At 34.4% G+C, this 21,346-nt stretch overlaps 1 protein-coding gene and 1 long non-coding RNA gene across 5 annotated transcripts; both read left to right on the forward strand.

Annotated features, from left to right (window-relative positions):
- Positions 1 to 250: 250 nt before the first annotated feature.
- LOC122607816 lies at positions 251 to 2,757 on the forward strand. Of its 3 annotated transcripts, XR_006325106.1 has the most exons (4): positions 251 to 606; positions 689 to 828; positions 2,178 to 2,436; positions 2,513 to 2,757. It is a non-coding gene; the product is annotated as an uncharacterized LOC122607816 (long non-coding RNA). The 3 variants fall into 3 exon arrangements; XR_006325105.1 differs by having other exon boundaries at positions 253 to 828; positions 2,136 to 2,436; XR_006325104.1 differs by having other exon boundaries at positions 260 to 828.
- A 4,995-nt stretch (positions 2,758 to 7,752) lies between these two features.
- Positions 7,753 to 20,783, forward strand: LOC122606810 (cysteine-tryptophan domain-containing zinc finger protein 5-like). Of its 2 annotated transcripts, XM_043779668.1 has the most exons (14): positions 7,753 to 7,979; positions 8,857 to 8,929; positions 9,014 to 9,144; positions 9,434 to 9,814; positions 10,443 to 11,224; positions 11,989 to 12,434; positions 13,074 to 14,008; positions 14,257 to 14,405; positions 18,232 to 18,392; positions 18,942 to 19,105; positions 19,390 to 19,748; positions 19,836 to 19,897; positions 20,018 to 20,119; positions 20,471 to 20,783. In XM_043779668.1, the coding sequence occupies exons 1-11, from the start codon at positions 7,818 to 7,820 to the stop codon at positions 19,570 to 19,572; spliced, it is 3,567 nt and encodes a 1,188-aa protein (XP_043635603.1). In that variant the 5' UTR covers positions 7,753 to 7,817; the 3' UTR covers positions 19,573 to 19,748; positions 19,836 to 19,897; positions 20,018 to 20,119; positions 20,471 to 20,783. The 2 variants fall into 2 exon arrangements, with proteins under 2 accessions (XP_043635603.1, XP_043635604.1); XM_043779669.1 differs by lacking the exon at positions 20,018 to 20,119.
- The last annotated feature ends 563 nt before the right edge of the window (positions 20,784 to 21,346 follow it).

Raw genomic sequence — 21,346 nt, forward strand, 5'->3', positions numbered from 1 at the left:
CGAAAAGTCTTAGTGTTTTTACAAAAAAGTCTTGTATATCGTAGTAGATGATGATGGTGTACAAAAATTAATAGTCCTAATTGGTCATTAAAAAAGAGGTGGTCTCAAAATATCTCACCCCTATATCTCTCTTCTTAATAAAGCAAGGTTCTTAACATTAATGCTTTTTAAAAATCAGCCTGGCCCATTCATTAACATAATTCCCGTCTAACGTGAAATAGGAGAGAGATTAAAATCAAACCTCCTGAGAAACAAAATAATATCAAGAAAAAAACACAATTATGAATAAAAGGGATTATGAATAAAAAGGCTGCATTAACATCATCGACAATCAGCTTTCATGGATTTTTATTTGGGTCACTTCTACTTACAGGGATTCGTTTCTAAGATTAGATATTGTCGAAATTGATATTTTCTTTTTTGTTATATTTGCCTACTGTTTTTTGATATTTGTTTATATTCTTATTTTGTATGCTTTTTTGCGTGTGATTATTTTAGGATTTTTGATTTAGTTATATACAATAAATTTTATTGTTGGATTTTCTATTTGTAGTTACGAAAGGGAATGACAAAGATTTCAGGATGATTGAAAGGAAGAAGATGACGGTTATCCTAATTTTTGAAAACAAGCTATTTGGGTGTTCTGTCAATGTAAGTTGTCGACTAATATTGTTGTATGGATTGCTAGGTCATTGGATTTTTCCCCGATGATAAGCTGTTTGAAGAATGGGTACGGGTGTTAAAACATGATGGAAAAATCTTTATTCATCACGAAAAAGAATTTTCTTCAATTGTTCACTAAACTCGAACTGTGTTCCACCATCTCTGGTAATATTTCTCATTTTCTCTTGATTGCATGTTTTGAATTTTGATCGTTCTTGAATTGGGTATTTGAAATACCCCATCTTTTACCGGATTGTATATTTTTGGTGTTATTGGGATTTCAGATTGTGATTGTTTTTCTTTTTGGATTCAAAAGGCAGTCATCATTATATTCTAAATTTGATTAGGGGATCCCGTTTTGATCAAGTAATAGCCTTTACACTTTTCTGAAATTACAATTAATCAATTCATAACATGTGACTTTGTTTGGATGAAGACACCTATGTTCCATGTTCGATCATTGTACATGTTGACAAACATAAAGTGAAAGATATAGGCAAAATATTTGTATGTTAGTATTGCAATTGTCAAATCTAGAACACGAGGGGAAGAAGAAAATCTTGGCACCATCCCTGCCTTAACAGTGTCTTTGTTGTGAATTTAGATGGTTAAAAACAAGAAGCATGAATTTATACGAGTTTAGAGCTGTTGCTAACTCATTTGGCTCAATATTTATATGCTTACAGGATTATCTCGTCATTCTTCAGTTTGTTTCTCTGATAAATCTATAGTTCTTTATCTCCCTAACCAAGTATCTATCTTTTGGCATCATGTATCTGAGGTTGGAGTTTCTGTTAACTCACTCAGGTCAATTAATTCTTAGAGTTTTGTCTCATCGTACTTTAGTTACGGTTTTTTTCTAAGAGAGGCTGCGAAGGGCCTTACCAGAAACCTAGAATACCAGGGCATATATCTTATCTAATTTTAAACTTAGTAATTGAATTCTTCATTTTTATACATTTATAACACTGACTGCTCTATTCATGTAGTTTATCATGTGCAGATTATCACATGTCACTTTGATGGTTTGATGTCTTTTTGACTATATTGTGTGCATACCTTTATATTAGACACAACAATTTTGACCTATTAACTTGTGAATAGTTGACTTAGACTGTGTTTTCAACCTGAAAACAGTTAGTCAAATGGGTAAAGAAAATAAAATTAGATAGAACAAGAATGGGTCAATAGCTTTTCTACAAGCCATATGGTGAAACTCTCTGCCTATGTTTCATACACCCTCTTAAGCTTTAGAATATTAGATTATATCGATGATCAATAATGTTTTAGGATGATCCTAATGTTATTTGGAATAATCAACACTTCAAGCAATGAAAAATGATCCAACTGCTATTTGAATTATTTATGATTGATTTAGGATAGTGGTTTTTTCTTTTTGAAAATTGATCCAAGTGCCATTCAAAGGTAAATGGGTCAAAGTTGCCACCTTTAAGGTTTTTCTTTGTCTACAGACAATGTTGACTGATGTCATTTGATGTTGGAACGGGATTCAGGGTGGTGTTTGAGCAGAAATACCTTCACCTTTTTTTGCTGGAATTAAGGATAATATGGAGTTACCCATCTCAGAAGTGGATTCACAAGTTTTTTATCTGAAATTGATGACGGGTTGTTCTGCAATGCGGATGTTGATGCTTATGCCTCTTTTGGTGTTCACGACCTTCAAGCTGGCAAGCAGAGTTACAAATTCAGGAGTTGCTAATGCTGAGAATTTGGACTTCCGTATAAAACCAGATTTCAAAACCTTGCTGTAAGGTGACCATCCTTTCTACTATTTTGAATTATCTGTTAGGGAAATTTACATTTTTAATTTACTTCCTTGTGTCTCCAGGATTTTCATTTTGGCTGGTTACAGTGATTCCTACATAATGGATCTGGTGATCTAATAAAAGTTCTAACCACGTGAAGAAATTAAAGGAAAGTTGATGATACTCCTTAAGTATTGGTGCAACATGTTCAAGTTTTCTATTTATAAGATTTCATATTTCAGTTATCCTTATATTGCATTTTCTAAGTCGTTTGAGTTGTGCAATACTTTTGAGGTGGCAACACTCTTTATAAATGTATTCTGTAAAACCTGCACCATCTTTTCAGTATATATGATTACTGGATCTTATTTTTCATTTGATTACCTTTTTATGAGTTCATGTACAAGTAGAAGATATATATGAAGGTCTTGGTATGGCCCAATTATCAATTATGTTTACATTTTTGACATTCTGAAAGTAATTGTTTCGGAGTTCATGGTTTGTGTTTGTTTTCATGGTCTTGAATCAAATATGATCTTGATTACTCTGAACTTTATATCATTTCTATGCATGAGTTATTAATTGGAGTTTTTCGTAATCTATAAATATAACTTTATTACGTAGATCTTATCGCAAAGACGATTCATTAACACAACTATAAAAATGAAAAATATTGTGCCAAATTTAAACAAGATTTGTTCATATATTACTTGTTTAAATTAGATACCTAACTAGATGAGAGATCAAAAGCATTAAAACACGTTTTACTAATAAAAATAAAGGCTTAAATCAACACGTATCACCTAGATCACTCCTATATGATATTTCAGTTAATTAATTATTAATTACTTAGTCAATATTGGGTTACAACTTTATCAAACCAATTGTATGGTGTCATATAGCAAGTAGACAACGTAGAGGTTGTTAAATACGTCATATAATGTGTGCAACTTTGTATAAAAACAAATAGGGCGTAACAAATCTAACTGAAAAATCTATTACTCCTTCAATCCCATTATAAGTTTCATATTTCATACTTTGAATATTTAAAGTTTTATTTTTAAACGTTGACCATGAATATATTTTATTGTCTTATATAAAACTTGATAAAAATTATATTATTAAAGTTGCAAATATTAGACTTTAAAAATTCATATAACTTTTGTTAAGTATATTATCTAACACAAATAAAATTATTTAAAGTCAAAATTGTAAATATTAGACTTTAAAAATTAAAAATATGACACTTCTAGTGGGACGGAGGAGAGTATATTTTATGTTTAATTTATTTTGTTTTAACAGTAAATATATTATAAAAAAAATATACCAACTAGCAATATGCAAGATCAAGGTATAAAAAGTAGACAGTTTATGAATACAACAACTAAATCATAATTTAGAATTTCCCGAGATTTTAACTGATAGAACCATGAAAGAGTTAAAAAGAAAGGAAAAAAAAGTCACTTACAATGTTTCGAGATGAGAAAAAAACACCTCACGAAATCACAAAAAAGAAAAAATAAAGCAAAAAACTTTCATACGTTTGTATTTTCAGTATTCCATAAAAGAGTGACCTCATAGCTATACGATTGAATTCTATATGATTAAAAATAGCAAGAAATGGAATGGTGATGCATATCTATAAACCCTTATAAAGAGTATTGGGTTTAAGAAATTAAACATATTTTTTGTTCCTAAAATGCCCCTTTCAGCATATTTATGGTTCCCTAAACGTCCCTCCACTCACTACAATATCATATAATTTATCAAGACAGTCAAAGTCAATCAGTCAAAATCAATCAGTCAACCAATTAGTCAAAGACAAACAGTCAAACGTATTCAAAGTTTTCCATATTTATCTTACAAATTCATTTATAAATACCATCTCAAATGTAATGGAAAATCATAACAAAATTCATATCCATCTTTTCTATCTCTTTAATCTCTCTAATATTAGTGTATCATCCGAAAAGATAGTTATACAATTTCGCTGCAACGCGCGGGTACTATGCTCGTCTTTGAAATACTTATTATACCCTTCTACAAACAATTATCCCTTCCATTCTTTAAATGATTTCCTTATGCTACCCTTCAAACAGTCAACGTTAAACAGTCAAAGTCAACAGTCAAGGTCAACAGTCAAGGTCAATGGTCAAGGTCAACGGTCAAGCCAACAATCAAGATTACAATTGTTTGCTCAAATGGCTAACACAAGGCTTTCAATCATCACAAGGCTTTAGTTATATATCCACACAAAAAATCATTTCTATCTCTACTAATCGTCGCACAATAGAAGACGATTCCGACGCTCACACAACAAGTCTTAAATTCGTTGGACGCACGGAGCCCCTCCAACACCTGCTTATGCCATCAACGCATCCAACGAACGCGCTCCCCTCAGGCCATCTACAGCCCCCAATGCCGCTCCAGTCCCGCCATCTGTAGCCCCCAATGTCGTTCCAGTCCCACCTGTTCCAGCCAATCCCGCTTTGAGCTTGGTTGTTACACCTTCTCCACCGCCTGAGGAGACTTTGTTGGTAAATTTTCGCCTTATATGTATCCCTTTCACTATTAAAATGCTCAAAATAAATTAACTAATTCGATTATAATGTTGTATGTCATCTATTAATATGCTCAAACTAAGTTTTGCTTCAATGATTTTCAATCAAAATTGCAATTCTTGGCAATGATAATCTATAATAATGGAAAAGGATCTGTCAAACCAAGAAGGCAAATACTATGGTTATGTGAATCATAGATCAATAATGCGATTCATGTTCCTTTTGTTCCTTTTGTTTGTTGTCGACATATCATGGTAATTTTTACGGAATAGTACAAGTGCATGGTTTGCAATTATCGTCATCATCTCACATCGCTCATGTTTTATATTGAAAGTTGCCTTCTAATCGCTGCAACGCGCGGGTACCAGGCTAATTTCTAAAAATATTAAGAATTGGTCTATAACGTAAGATCTAATTTTCTCAGCATATCGCTTTAATATTAGGAAAAATACAACCACTACAAAGTCAACAAATTTTAGGTATGAAGTCATATGTATCAAACCAACTCTTTAAGTATATAAAAATGGATTTACAAGTCAAACTCATTATCTTATTCTAATCCTTTTATCTCTGTTCATAATAATTAATGGCAGTATTTCGTGCGTTGTTCAAACGAACTTCATATACAAACTAGTTATTAACTTTAGGTATTTATGATGAGTAGCTTTTTAACACGGACTCAATTAAAATAACGTAAGGTAAATCCATATAACAAGCAAATAAAACACACTTTTTGAAGAAAGTTATTAACTTTATGTTACTTAGTGTTTTGTAAATATCTAGATATAAAAGTAATTGACTTAAAGATTTTGCTAAACGTAAAAGCAACCTTAAAGGCTACACTTAACGTATATGAAAAATTTGTACCTTTTAAATTAAAAACCACCTTAGTTGCTGTCATAAAAGATGAGTTTAACAAAACCTTTTAGTCAATTACTTTTATATTTAGATATTTATTACCAGAAAAAGTTAATTTAAATATGTTGTGTCACCGTGAGTTCTAATTCTAGTTTTAATTTTTATTTATTACTAGCATGATACCCGTGCAATGCGGCGGCGGTGGTGAGAAAGACGGTTTAGTGGTGTCGGTGATGGTACTATTGGTGGTGGTAGCGGTGTCAAGTTGTCTAGGTTGATGTAATTGTGATAGTGGAAATTTTTTAGAAAATAAAGACTTAAAGTGTTGATTATTAAAATAAAGGTTTAGAGTATAAATTATAATTCAGTAAGGGCAAAACATAAAAAAACAAAGGTAATTTTGGTAATTTAAGCAATTTCTTTTATAAGGGAGTAAAGATAAAGATATACGAGTAGTTTAAATGTTTTAAGAGAAAAATCTAGTAAGATATATGAGAAAAAAGGAATATAAGACTGTTATGCATTCAATTTGGGTGAAAAACCTCTTACATACTAATTTTTTTAATATTATGAATAAATGTATGAACCCCCATGATTTTTATGGTTTTAAAAAAAAAATATGTGAGAGATTTTTCACCCAATTTAAGTGCTTAATAACCTCATATTCTCATTTCAAAATATATTTATTATTTATTTATAGATTGTGTTATATTGTTCTAAAACCCTAAATTTTTGAAACAAAGTTATATCAGTCCATTAAAAAATGAAAGTGAAAGTTTGTGTGTGTGAATGCAAATTAATTCCACTGAAATTTGTCGTTCACAGCATACTTTTGTAGTTTTGTTAAAAAAGAATTGTTCACGCGCTCTAGTATGAGCTTAAAATTGCAAGTTTGCAACTATGCAAGTCATGGACTCATGGGATGAGTCATGAACTCGTGAGGACACGATGCAACAAGTATACACATATTTAATTTGATTATTTATATATTTATTTTATTAATTCTAATTTTATTCTAATTTTTTTAGAATATGCAAACCATCATATCATATACTTTATATATAACGGCACCCACGCAAATGCATCGGTGTTCATGGTGGTGACGGTATGGCGGTGGGGATGACTATTGGTAGTAGAGGTGACGTCGAACTGTGTTAATAATTGATGTAAAAGTAATTGATGTAAAATATTGGTAGTAAAGGTGACGTCGAACTGTGTTAATAATTGATGTAAAAGTAATTGATGTAAATTATTAATGGAAATATTTAAATCATGATATATAAAATTAATTAAAGAATTCTAAACACCTTCTTACAACGGTTTGTTGTTTCACCGTTTAGTTGGAAATTTTTATCAAAGTAGTCTCAATACTTTTAGATAGATATAAAATTATCTACTACATCTTAGTATTTCGTTGTTGTTTCTTACCAACCAATACACGCAAAAATAAAATAAAACCAACAAACTACAATCTATAATAAACAAAATATATAACTTTTTTATAATAAAGAATTAGAGTGAGAAAAACGCGGCTCAAAAAAACCAGGTCCTCTTTATTGACATTGATTTCATCTAAACAAGAAAATCAAAATTAAAGATTGTAAAAAAAGGTAGCAGTCAAAAAACACAGCTCCCAGTTTCTTCTGATTTCAACAATTTATTGAACCGATCGATAAATAATATTTTAAAAGTATATACTTTATATTTCAATTTCAAAGATTAGTTTTTGACTTCCGATCTTAATGTTTCTGTTAAAATCCTATCTGGGTTTTTATGGGTTTTCGTTTATCTGAATTGGGTCGTTGAGATTTTTGATTTTGGTGAAGAAAGTTTCGTTTTTTTCTTTGTTTTAAGATATATACATATAGGCATATACATATTATATATTGTATATTGTATATATATATATATATTTGTTTCTTGTGCAAAAAAGGAAAAAATAAAAGAGAGGAGAATTCTATTGTGTTGGATGATTTCTGTTGGGAGTAGAGATGAAAGGAAGAAAATGATGATGTATGGTTTTGAAGGTGAAAAAATGGAGTTTGAAGAGGAAGAAGCTTATTTCCAGCATAATAATAATTATAATGATGATGATTCAAGTATTGATCCTGATTTATCTCTATCTTATATTGTAAGTAATTTTTATTTTATATAGTTTTTCTTGTTATATACTAGTTTTGCTTGCTCATTAAATGCTCATATCTTGTAATCAAACTTTGCTTTAGCTAATTTTTACTTTATATATATCATATATTTATAGGTTATGTTTGGTAATTATGGAATTTTAAGTATGCTGGAGATGATTTAGTTGCTGTAGCATGGATTTTGGAACTGGAATTTTTTAGCTAAAAGTTTACTCATTATTTTTGCAATATCTTCCTTATAATGAGATCGCTGCAAGTTTAGCAAGTATTGTCATTTAGTTTGATATTATATAGAGATGATTGGATGTGCGTTTTCAAAGTGGTTATTACAACATGAGACAATGGTTATCAGTTTCTGAAAGATATTGATAGTTAGGTAAATCTGGATTTAGTTAAGTACAATAATTTCTCGCGACTTTATATCACTTTTAACCGCATTTCACACATAGTGTTTATGGATGTTTTGGACGTGTGCTCAAATTCATTGTTCTGATTTGAAGTCACAAGAAAACCGTTTTGTGTGTATAGGTGAATGATAGATTACTGAATGTCTGAATTAATTACGTTGAGTTAATCATGTAGGAGTTGCTGTAAGAAAACTGATGATCAGGATAAATTTATAAATACCTAACCATTTACAGCTTTAAGCAACCGATATCCGATTATCGATCATGATTCTTCAAGTTACAATAATCAGTTTGAAAACACATATACAAACACCCTATATTATGTAGTACAGTATGATCTCTTGTACTATAGTTACATAATGTAATTTTGCAAATAGTGATATACACTTATAAAAAGTGAGATACATGTGCATTGTATGTTTTTTTTTTTAAAGTTATTGTTGGTTAATTTTTGAAGGACGAGAAACTTCAAGATGTTTTGGGACATTGTCAAAAGGATTTTGAAGGTGGTGTCTCAGCTGAAAATTTGGGTAAGTTAATGGATCATTAACTGGACAACACTAATACTCTAATAGAGTTAGAAAGTGTTAATGTGAATTTGTGGTTACCTGCAGGGGCGAAGTTTGGGGGATATGGTTCATTTTTGCCCACTTATCAGCGTTCTCCTGTTTGCTCTCATCCGAAGACCCCGGCAAAAGTTCTTACTTATAGTGCACCTGTATCTCCAAATAATGCACATAAAGAGGTGATTCTCTTTGAGTCTTTGGAGTGTATGTTTCTCCATTATCACCAAATTGTGGAACCGAAGCTGCAATATCTAATCACATTCAATCTATGATAACGTACATTGACCCACATTTAGGAAAATATATCTATGCATAATGGCATACCTCACTTTTTTTGGTAGCATTTTGCAGTGTTACATGTATGCTGTTTTGTATGTGTACTACGCATGGTTTGAATATATATATATATATATATTCTGCAAGATGTTGGTTCTTATCCGTACATGTTAATCTATTCTGCAAATGCAGGTTGGTCATCAGAACTCTGTTTCTCAATCAAGTGCATCAAAACCAGTGAGAAATGGATCAACCTCATTTCGTCCCAGATCAGGGTCAGCACTGAGATCGTCAAAGTCGAATGCCAAATTGAAAAAAGAAGTTTTATCATCTTCTGGGGAAAGGTCCAAATCTGTGAGAAACTTCACCAATGATTCTGACCCAAAGTCTCTCAGGGTTCGTATCAAAGTTGGTTCAGATAAGTTGTCGACCCAGAGAAATGCTGAAATATACAGTGGACTCGGGCTTGATGTTTCCCCATCATCTTCATTGGAAGTCAGTCCAGTAGATAGTGACGGGTTTTTACACGTGGCTCAAGTTGGTCCTAATGAATCTCCTACTAGTATTCTTGAGGTTCGTTAGTTCAACAACATTATGTTCTCTAGTTTGGAGAGAAAAGTACAAGAAAAAAGTTAAGCTAGGAGAGAAGTGAAAGGAAAAGAAAGAGAGATAATAGTTTGTTTTTTCGAGTTGGAATGAGGAAATGTAGGTATTATGTTTTAGGTATTTTCTGTGTTCTCAGTTGGAGAAAAAGGGATTGAAAGCCTACTGTTCTAAAAGTATGCCTGCTTTTGTGAATTAGGTAGGCTTTTTATCTAAAGAAAGCTTAAAGTTTTACAAGTTTACAGTCCTACCCTTTCATTGGGTTCTTTGAGTTCATAAAAGGTGTTATGTTCTAATTGTTTTTTGTGTTCTTGAATTTGTATGGTCACAGTTTTACAAATATACCTTGGAGGTCCAGGCTAGGTTACAATTCTTGTGTGAAGTAGGTTATTTTCGAGTCAAGCACAGTTTTGTCATTAGAACAATTTATAGGGCTTTTATATCCCTTTCTCCCCAAACTATCAAAGGTTTGGAAAGACATACCTAAGTTTGAGAGGATAATTTTTCAGGTCGTCGTCTTTCTAGATCTTTCCCTTTCATATCTTAAACTTGAGAACATAGTGAAAGTGACAGATTTTTTAATTCGACATTGCAACAGATGATGACTTCATTTCCGGTTTCGGGAAGTCTTCTCTTATCTCCTCTTCCGTATGATGTGTTGCACTTGACTGAAAAGAAGTTGGAGGATGACAGCTGTGGACCCGTTCATAAGGGGAGCCAAGAAAGTACTGTGACAGCACTTCATGGGTCTGATCTTGTCAAGGTTGATCGAAATGTTCTTGGAGAGAAGTCAAAGTCATCTGAGAAAAATTCTGTTTCTATGGAATCAACTAATGGTAACGATATTCGTAACGCCACTGGGGTTACAGAAAAGAAGGGATCAAGCGTGGACCATTTGACTCCTAAAAATAAGACGCCATCTTCTGGTCTCAAAAGGAAATCAGAGGATGGTTCCAAGAGCGATTCTTTTACATCTAAAAATAAAGATAAATCTCATGGGCTAAAAAGTTATAAGGAAGATCTAAAGAAAGATAGTGGGAAGGCCAGAGAGACTTATAAAGATTTCTTCGGGGAACTTGATATAGAACATGATCATGATGAATTGACATTGGAGAAACCTTCCGAGTTCATTTACGTAAAAGGCACAGGGGATAATAGTAAGTTATTGAGAGAGAACTTGAATCGAAATGAAAGTAAAAAAATATCTTCATTTACGATGGGCAATGGGCTAGAATCTGATGCAGTTGCCCCTATGGTGGTTCCGGTAGTCAATGAAGATTGGGTTGGTTGTGATAAATGTAATAAATGGAGGCTTCTCCCACCTGGTGTAAATCCTGGTAGCCTTCCTGAGAAGTGGAAATGTAGCATGCTTGATTGGTTGTAAGTTCGTTTATGCTTAAATCTGAAAAATTTTTTTGATGATGGAAGCATAGTAGATGCATTTTAGCTAATAATAATAAAAAACATGCTTTAAAGAAATATATCTCCGAGAATGTTCATTAATAGATGTAGAAAGTGGGCTGGTCTAGTAGCAAGTCTATTTTGTGTCAATATGAGTTAAGCTGGGTTGGGTTGACCTGAAACACCTGCTTCCGGTTTTTTGAATGTTGTAAAAAAATTCTAGCGTCTAATCTGTTTAGGAAACTATACTGTTTTAATAAAAACTGATATCTGTTTGAACTTGACCTCTTTAAATTATCCTTATGATTTTATCAACTTGATCCCTCAGAGACAAAAATAGTTGCAGTTGATCCATTTATAAGTAAATGGGTTGAATTTGCCACCCCTAATTTTAGGCACTTGACCCGTTCAAAATATACTTAGGGGCACTTTCGAATGATTTGACCCATTTTCTTTTGGCTAAACCATTTGATTTACTTGGTTGACCCGTGTCTTTCTAGCTAAACTATTTGATTTTACTCTTTCGACCCATTTCCTGAATTGAACCATTCATGTTAATGCGTCGAGGTTGTTACCTCTAGTACTACATCAGTCATCACTGTCAGTGAAGGTTAAGAAACTACTACTTCAACGATACATTTAGGTGAAAAAATCCATATAGCCCCCGATATTCTTCACTATTGCATATTTCTAACTAGATACATAGTCACCTCACATATTTGAATATGTTTATGTGTCTCTAGGCCTGGAATGAATCGGTGCGGTATCAGTGAGGAGGAAACAACAAAAGCTACAACCTCCCGTTTTCCTGGTCCGGCTGTTCAAGGTCCTCAACCTGTTCATCCCAGTGGACCCCGCTTAGGAGTGATTCCACTTGATGCTTTAGGTCCAGATGGGACCCACCAAAATTTTGGTTCAGAATATTTATCTTCTGGTGTTAAAAAAAAACATGGATTAAAAGATTTTCCTATTGAAGCTAAGCAGGACAGACCCTCTCTCTCTTCTAACTCTTCAAAGAAGAAACTTAACACCTCATGTAAAACCAGAAGTTTGAACGCCGCCAGTCACTCTCCTCTTGTTAATGAAACAGAATTTTTAGATTCAGGTCATTCCCATGATGTGATTACAGAGGAGGACAGGCTAAAGCAAACGGAGATCAATAAATTAAGGGAAAGTTTTGCAGTTGAAGGTATTTCATTGATGTTGACTTTTATTTTTGTACTTACAGATATATGTTTATCTGGAAGACGTGTAACAATCTCACCTTGGGAGGGGGAGGTCAAAAGGGTGCATGTGGAAACGGTTGTTTTTTTGGTACAATCAAAACGTCATCCTTTTGTCCGAGTGTTATAATTAGCTAATGTATTGAATATCATTTTTGAAAACTACATTATTACATTAATATATACTCAAGATAAGTTGATTTTGGGGGAAGTATTCAAATTATAATTTGGATGCCTTCCCAATTATCTTACTCTTTTTCTTGAATTTTTACTTGTTAAGGCTAATATCAGCTAAATCAATCAATAATGGAAGTAGAGGTAGGAAAATGGATGGATTAGGTAACAAGTCAAAGCGGTTACTTCGAGTACGTGCTGAAATGTGTCGCCTAAGATTGACCCGTCAACACTTTTTAGTCCTCTTTTGAATAATTTCTGTTGCAAGGACTCTGCTATTACAGTAATTATCTTTTTCTTTCAATTAAAGTTTTCAGCATTGCGTACCCTTATGGTGACTTCAACTAAGTCTATTTTATGTCAATGAGTCAAATTTGTCACGTCTGTGTGCAAGTGTATATAATGCTATTTTTTGGTATTAATGTTTTCAGGTGACATCATTTGTCATTCCAATATTGGCAACAAAAGAGAGAGGACTCGAGATTTTCCGAAAGATTTCAAAAAAGCCAAGAGAGATGGTGATGAATCATTCCACATGGGAAAATTTGATGAAAGAGACGTTGCAAGGAAAAGGAAAAAAGTGAATGAACTTGATGGCGCCGGGAACTATAATAAAGAAACAAGTGAAACTAACCACAGGAAGGAAAAGAGAGCAAGAGTGTTAAAGTCTTCTGAAGGAGTCTCTGCCAGCAAAACTAAAAGCATTGAAGATTTGCCAAAAGATACTTCAAGACGAGATACGGTCTTGGCTGCCACTTCAAGCTCTTCAAAAGTTTCGGGTTCTGTTAAAATGAACACCAATAAACAGGAAGCAAAAGGGTCACCGGTGGAATCAGTTTCCTCTTCTCCTATGAGGATCTCGAACCTCACTAAATTTCCATCACCAAGAAGGAATAGTAGAGACATTGGCCCTTTGACCAAAAATGTAAATGGCCGGGCTTACGAAGAAAAATCCAGAGGAGGGAAAAATAAATCTCTAGGTAAATTTGCAAAAGGAAGTTCTTCTAAGGAGTCACCATTGACCAAAAATGTCAATGCGAGATCTAGTCAAGATTCCAAGAAACCTTCAAAGAAGGATGTTTATATTAAAGGAAAGTCGAGCTCCTTGCCACCAAAGGGTTTCAGTGAAACTGAACGGAAAGAGCATGCAGGGAATACTTTATCATTGAAGGGTTTAAAAGAGAATAAGAAACAGCAGAGCCTGAACGGAAATCAGCCCATTAATGTAAAGAATCCCTCACCCAACAGGAATAAGGGCAGGAATCTTGATCCCACTGCTGTCCTTGTTAGGGAACTATCCAATCAAGCTACTACAGATACCCTAAGAGAGGCGAAAAGTCTCAAGCACATGGCCGATCGCTTAAAGGTTCTACTTATATTCATTACTATTTATCTTGGTCTTTAATTGGAGTTGGCAGGATATATGAGTCGGGCAGGTTGGATGACTGTCAAATGAGTGTGGGAGGGTGAAACAAGTCACTTTTTAGCATGGTCCAAAAGTGGACGGTTGTTTCACCTTAAGCCAACTCTTCCATTTTTGCGTCTTTACATGATACTGTTTTGGTTCTTTTTTCGTTTCCACATTAATGCCACAAATTCGGTTAATATTTACAGAATGGTGGATCAGATCTTGAAAGCAGGGCCCTTTATATCGAAGCCACCCTTAAGTTTCTCCATGGAGCCTCTTTGTTTGAATCAATTGGGAAATCCGGTGAGATGATTCAATCAGTATCCATATACAAGAGCACTGCAAAACTATGCGAGTAAGGAATATTTATTCGGACTTTAAAAAAAAATGATCTCAATATGCCTTGTCTATTGATCCCAATATGTCATACGAGGTGTAACCATGGAGTGTTCGTTTTAGCTAGGGGTGGCAAAATGGGTGTTGGTGGTTAATTTATCATAATGTGTATTCTTGTGGTATGGGTTGGGTTGACCAGAATGACTCGTCCATATTTATTCTAACGAATAATAGGTGTGTAAAATATTCTTTTTGGATTGTTTCATGCATTGAAAGTGGCTTTGGGAAAGGTTAAGACTTAAGACAAAAGTTGTATAAGTGTCGTATATTGTATTATTAAATAATAGGGATTTTACAAGAGATTATATAGATATTATATTTACACTCTAACCCCTTGTTTAGGGTAACATAATATAAACTTAATATAGTCTAATATTCCCCCCTCAAGCTAAGGTCGCTCCGCGACCTTTTGCTTGGACCTCAAGAATATAAAACGATCTGATGGAAGAGCCTTTGTGAAGACATCTGCGATTTGGTCATGTGTAGAAATAAACAGAACTGACAACTTCCGTTTTGCTACCTTTTCTCGAACAAAATGAAAATCAACCTCTACATGCTTTGTACGAGCATGGAACATAGGATTGGCTGAAAGATAAGTAGCACCAAGATTATCACACCATAATGTTGGAACAACTTTAGTAGGAAACTGTAGTTCACCAAGAAGAGATTCAAGCCATGTCACTTCGGCTACAGTATTAGCTAACGCCTTATACTCGGACTCGGTTGATGACCTCGATACAGTCTTTTGTTTTCTTGCACACCATGAAATCAGATTATTTCCAAGATATATAGCAAATAGGCTCCGTTGTGGAGATAGATTGGGATACAGATGTATTGATCACATCAGGTTGTGTGTTAGGATTCAAGAGGTACAGATGGTTGTGTAAAAGGAGGAGTTGGTGGTGGTGAGGCTGGTGTTTGAATTTGTGTAGAAGGGGCTGATGTAGGAGGAGATGGTGGTGGTGAGGCAGGTATTTGAGCCGGTGTAGGAGAAAAGATACAAGGATTAAAGGATGGGTAGAAGGAGAAATAAGGGTTAGGGGTGGAGGTGGGTGTGGAAGTTGGAGAATTGTGTATAAATGGAAAAAAAGGATTCATGGAAACGGACATGACGGGCAATGTAGACACTTTCTGATTCTGGATCATAACAACGATATCCGTGATGAGAGGTGCTATAACCAAGAAAGACACATGAAGTTGACCGAAAATCCATTTTGTGTGAATTGTATGGTCAAAGGTGTGGAAAACATTGGCAGCCAAAGACACACGTAGGAAAGAATAATCAGGTTGGCGACCGAAGACACATTCAAAAGGTGATAGGCCAGAGATGACTTTAGAGGGCATACGGTTAATGAGATAAACTGCAGTGTCAAAAGCAAAGTGCCGAAAACGGGAAGGGACTTTGGAGTTTGTTCAACCATTGTGATAAAACGGGTGAAGATATTATACACATCAGATTTTAGTTTTAGAGGAAAGATCTACACGAGAATAATTTTCAACACACAAAAGAAAATAACGATGACCTTCATAAGGAATGGGTGCTGGACCCCATACATCACAATAAACAAGATCTAAAAAACTAGAACTTTTATAATTAGAAGATGATAAATGAAGTTCGGAAGATTTCCCTATAGAGCAAGAACTACATGGAGATAATGCATTCTTATTTAAGACATGCAACTGAAATTTAGATAACATAGAATAAAAAAGCTGGGAGTTTGGATGTCCCAAACGTTGATGCCAGACATTTGAAGAAGCACCTGAAACAGAGAATGCAACTTTCTTGACTGGTTGGATATGAGGCAGGTGAATGGAATAGAGACCCCTATTACATGGTCCCATGAGGAGGGTAGTGCGGGTACGGATATCCTTCACAAGAAAATAAAAGGCATGAAACTCGAAAAATACATGATTATCAAGACAAAATTGTTGAACAGAAAGTAGATTTTTCTTGATTTCAGGTACGTGAAGGATATTAGTAAGAGAAAAAGTTTTATTTGGTGAGTAAATTTTGGAAGAACCAATATAGAGAATGGGAAGACCCTTACCATTACCAACATGAAGGTGATCAGTGCCAATATATGGTTCAAAAGTATCAAAACCTGAGAAATCTGGAGTGACGTGGTTGGTAGAACCAGTATCCGGGGTCCAAGTTGTAGTGCCCTGTGAACGAGTGTCGGAATAATTAGCAAAAGGTTGTCGCTGCTGCCGAGTTGTAGAAGGGTCACGATAAGGACATTGTGAAGGGGTGTGTCCTATACCGCAACGATTGCATGTCCGATACACCATGTTTTGGTTTGTAGCCCAAGAAAACTCATTTCCGTTAGAATTATTGAACCCGCTGCGATCGTTAAAAGTATTACCAGAAGTATTACCACGCCCCCCTCTTCGGTTTTGATTAATGTTAAAGTTATTGCTACTTGATCTATTTGTATAGAAAGCCTGAGAATTGTTGGTCGTCAAGGAACAAACAGGTTGTAGTTGAAGACCAAGTTGACCAACAAGTTGTAGAGCATTTATGGTCTCAACAGGGACATCGGGTACGGAGGGGGTGGATATAGGAGAGTGGCTAGTGGTTGACATGAAAGCCTGGACAGGGGCCACATCAGGGGCAACTTTCTTGATTAAGTATTCGTAATCTGAAAGTAACCCTTTTAGTTCTGAAAAGGCATGGGGTTGTTGACGTCCAATGATGTTGGATTTTACACCATTGTATTCCTCATGCAGCCCTGAGATGACAAGCATAACCAAATCCTTTTCTTTCATCGGCTCTCCAATGTTGGTGAGAGCATCCGAGTATTCTTGTGCACGATCCACGTAAGCGGAAGAGGACTCATCACCTTTCATCTGAAGTTTCAGCAGCTGTGTTTTTAATGTGTATTCCCGTGAAGAGGTTTGTGGAGCATATGCTCGTGCTAGAGAAAGCCAAAGTTCTCGGGAGGTGTTGCCTTGAACATGTTGGAATGATGCTTCAGAGATGGTAGACATAACAAGCATACGAACATGGGCATCATTCGAAACCCATATCGCATAGTTAGGGTTTGGTTGTGATTCGGTGGTGTCTTTGTCTTTTTCTTTGTTGGTTGAAGATCCACCTGATGTAATAGTTGGGTTTGGACATGGTATAGTCCCATTAACATATCCAAATAGATTGTGAGTAGTGAGAAAAGCTTCAAGCATTGATTTCCAGAAACCATAATTGGTTGGGGAGAGTTTGAATGCAAATTTGTGTGAGTTGTGTGTGGTTTTATCAAGATTGGATATAGAAGAAAGCATAGCCATCGAGTAAATATGAGAAAAGTGGATTTAATTTGTCAAATAACACAAAAAAAAAAGAACAAGAAAAAAGGGCAGCAGTGCTGCAGATCTTTGCGACCTGTGAAGGTGGCAGCTAGGGTTTTGTGGGTGTCAGATCTGTCTCTCTGATACCAAGACAAAAGTTGTATAAGTGTTGTATATTGTATTATTGAATAATAGGGATTTTACAAGAGATTATATAGATATTATATTTACACTCTAACCCCTTGTTTAGGGTAACATAATATAAACTTAATATAGTCTAATAGGTTAGAGCCATTCTGCCCATTTGAGCCTTGTCCTCTTTGAGTCTTTAAGAGTGTTTTTTCTCTTGATTTTACCTTTTTGCCGACAAATAGTCATCACAATAGGGGTTCTATACTTATACCTACTACACATCTTACATTCTATGAATATCAGAATCTTTTCTTCTGAAATTGCTCATCTAGTTTCATGTTTGTTTTTCCTTATCTATTACTGGTTATTAGGTTTTGCGCTCATGAATATGAGAGAACCAAGGAGATGACCACTGCAGCTTTGGCATACAAGTGTATGGAGGCTGCTTACATGAAGGTTATATATCATGCACATGCCACCACTTGCAAAGACGTGAACGAGTTAAAAACATCTCTTCAGATCGCTCCTAAGGGTTAGTTATTCATACTGTATATATATTACTGTTCTTTTCAAACATGGTTTCTTCGAGAATTTGCATACAAAGGATCTGTTAGATGTGTTTTTTCAAAGGGACTATCTGATTATATAGGTTCGATAATCAGTTTATATTCTGCCAGAAAACTAATTACAAGCAGATGTAGATTGATTAAACAAAGATTATTATGGTTGATAGGAAAATAACTTAAATAATATACAGCGAAGTCCTTTATAAGTTTTTAATCAAATTATACGTTACCGTCTTAGATTTGCTAAACCTCAAGCATATAAACACTTGACCCTTTCCGATTATTACAACTTGAGTACTTGACACACATAAACACTTTGAAGTACCATCTCCTGCAACACGTCTTGTTACCACTAATGTTGTGATTATTATTATTATTATTATTTATTATTATTATTATTATTATTATTATTATTATTATTATTATTATTATTATTATTTTGGTATATTATGGGATAATAAATTGTCGGTGACCTATCTTTTCAATCCAACATGTTTTGTTTTTATGTCTGATAGGGGAATCTCCTCCATCTGCTTCTGCTTCCGATCTTGATAATTTGAACAACCCTGCAACAATTGACAAGGCTTCTGCATTAGCCAAGGTTGTTAATACTCCAGTTCCTAGAAAAGATACCATTGCTGCTGAAAACAAACCCAACTTTACGAGGATTCTTAGCATTGTAAGTGCACACTTTTGACGAATAATATATTAGAGGTGGAAACGGGGTGAATTGGACAGTTGGATGACTTTCAGTCAATAAATACGGGGTGGGTTGTGTTAAATGCTTATACAAATCACCCATGACCATTTGGCCCATTTGGCCCATTTGGGATATCATATAACCCAAATCAACCCATTGTTAAAGGGTCGAAGTTCCCACATTCCGAATAAAATGATAAATCAATGAAGTGTATAGCCTGATGTTCATGGTTTTGCACTTCTCACTCTTAAGTTAATATGCAGGTAGATAATGTCAATCTGGCAATGGAAGCCTCAAGGAAATCACAAACTTGTTTTGCAGCCTCCAGTTCAAAAGACGAAGCTGTTTTATCTGCGGTTAAAAAGGTTCTTGATTTCGGCTTCCATGATATGGAGGAATTGTTGCAGCTGATTCGAGTTGCATTGGAAGTAATTAATAGTAGGTGATTCGAGTAATATATAAAAGGATCCCCGACACTAAAAAACAAAGATCAAGTGTAATCATCTGAAAGCTGCGTGATCACCTCCCCCTATGACTAGTGTGGGACTGGTGCGACGTGTCCCCCAGAGGGTGGGTTACCTTTTATCAACTTTATGATCCACATAAAGGCAACAAGCTTCAGGTAAAGCATCCACACTCTTTTTTTGTGCTCTTTCTGCTTATAATACTTTGGTGTTGAAATTTACTTTTTCTTGTTTTTCCTTTGCAGGCTGTATAATAATAATTTTTTTTCAGTTGCTTAGGCGACAATAAGGAGTTCAATGATTTCAGGTAAATATATTTTGCACATTTAGGGGGTGTTTCCAGTGTGCATTAAATAGTCAACTTATGCGATACTGGTTATTATGATAAAAAGAATCAGATTTACCTTCATTTTCGTTTTGGCTGCAGTTAACATTGCTGCATATAATCAAATTGTTGAGATAAATTCTATACTGGCTGGAAAAATCATGAAGTTAGATACTTGATGTTTCAGTGATGAAGGTTATAAAGGTAACTTTGGTCTAGTTAAATTTTAGTTATGGGATGATAAAAGGAGACAAATGTACAACATTGGTCTGTAATAATGATCATAGCAAACACTTTAAGGGAAATAATTAATCCTCCTAAACTAATAGCCAAAAATCCTCCTAACTAATAAATATGATGACGTGTGGAAAAAATAGGGGACAAGATTAGGAAAGAGAATTAGTCGATACAACATGTCATCTTCTTATAGTTTTAGTAGGAATTCTAGGCTATCTTTAGGAGGATTTATCGTTTTCCTTTATGTGACTTGTTATTTCATTAATCAAAATGCGGTGTTCTCATATTCCATTTTTTTGTTTGTATTATTGTTTACAGATGGAAAAGTCCTGGTGGTGTATATACCCGACGAGCTGCTTTGTTACCTGTGCTGCTGTGCATATATTATCATTTTTGGTTTGTGTTCACTTCTTTAGGTGGCTGATAAAGAGTTCAATATTTGTAACTAGGTTTTCTCATAGATGTCGAGGATTTTTTAATTTCTGATGTCTCATTGAGTCGTTCATGTTATCATCTTAGTATCAAACAATGGCTATATATTGTGTATGTATTTCGATTCAATCGATATCATTGTGTAAAGTCCAGTAAGTTCATTCTCTAGTAAAAGTCAACATAGTTTTTTTGAAACAAACTTTTGTATAAATGTATAGACATATTATGACTTACAATTGAGCACATTACAAGCTCTTTATACAAGTTGGGATTCTTATATTATTTGATCAGCAATGTTGGTATTTACCACGCCTCACCCCGATGGATACATGCCATGTTGTAAATAAGATAGAATAAAAATAGGTAAATTAATTATACATTTGATGATCATTCAGAGAATGTGGTGAATAATTCTTCGATCATATACATAGTTCAAAACTTCAAATAGGATGATAGATATATCAAACACTACTAATTGTATCCGAGAAAACTCAGATAATTTCTAAAACAAATTAACTTACGGCTGAGGGAGGAATGGGGGACACAAGGGTCTCATGATATATGATTCGTCTATATGTAAATGACGATTGGTTTACTATTGCGAATTCCTTGTTCATCATTTTAAATTTTAAAGAGTTATCCTCCAAGATCGCAAGTCAACTATCTCGGGCATTCCTAGTCATACATATGTTGTGCTGCCTTAACCTGGTGAAAAGCCTATATGGAGCGCCTGTGGATAATGCTACTTTCGCCCACGTCCCG

This window comes from Erigeron canadensis, chromosome 7, assembly GCF_010389155.1.
Source record: "Erigeron canadensis isolate Cc75 chromosome 7, C_canadensis_v1, whole genome shotgun sequence".
Classification (NCBI taxonomy): Eukaryota; Viridiplantae; Streptophyta; class Magnoliopsida; order Asterales; family Asteraceae; genus Erigeron; species Erigeron canadensis.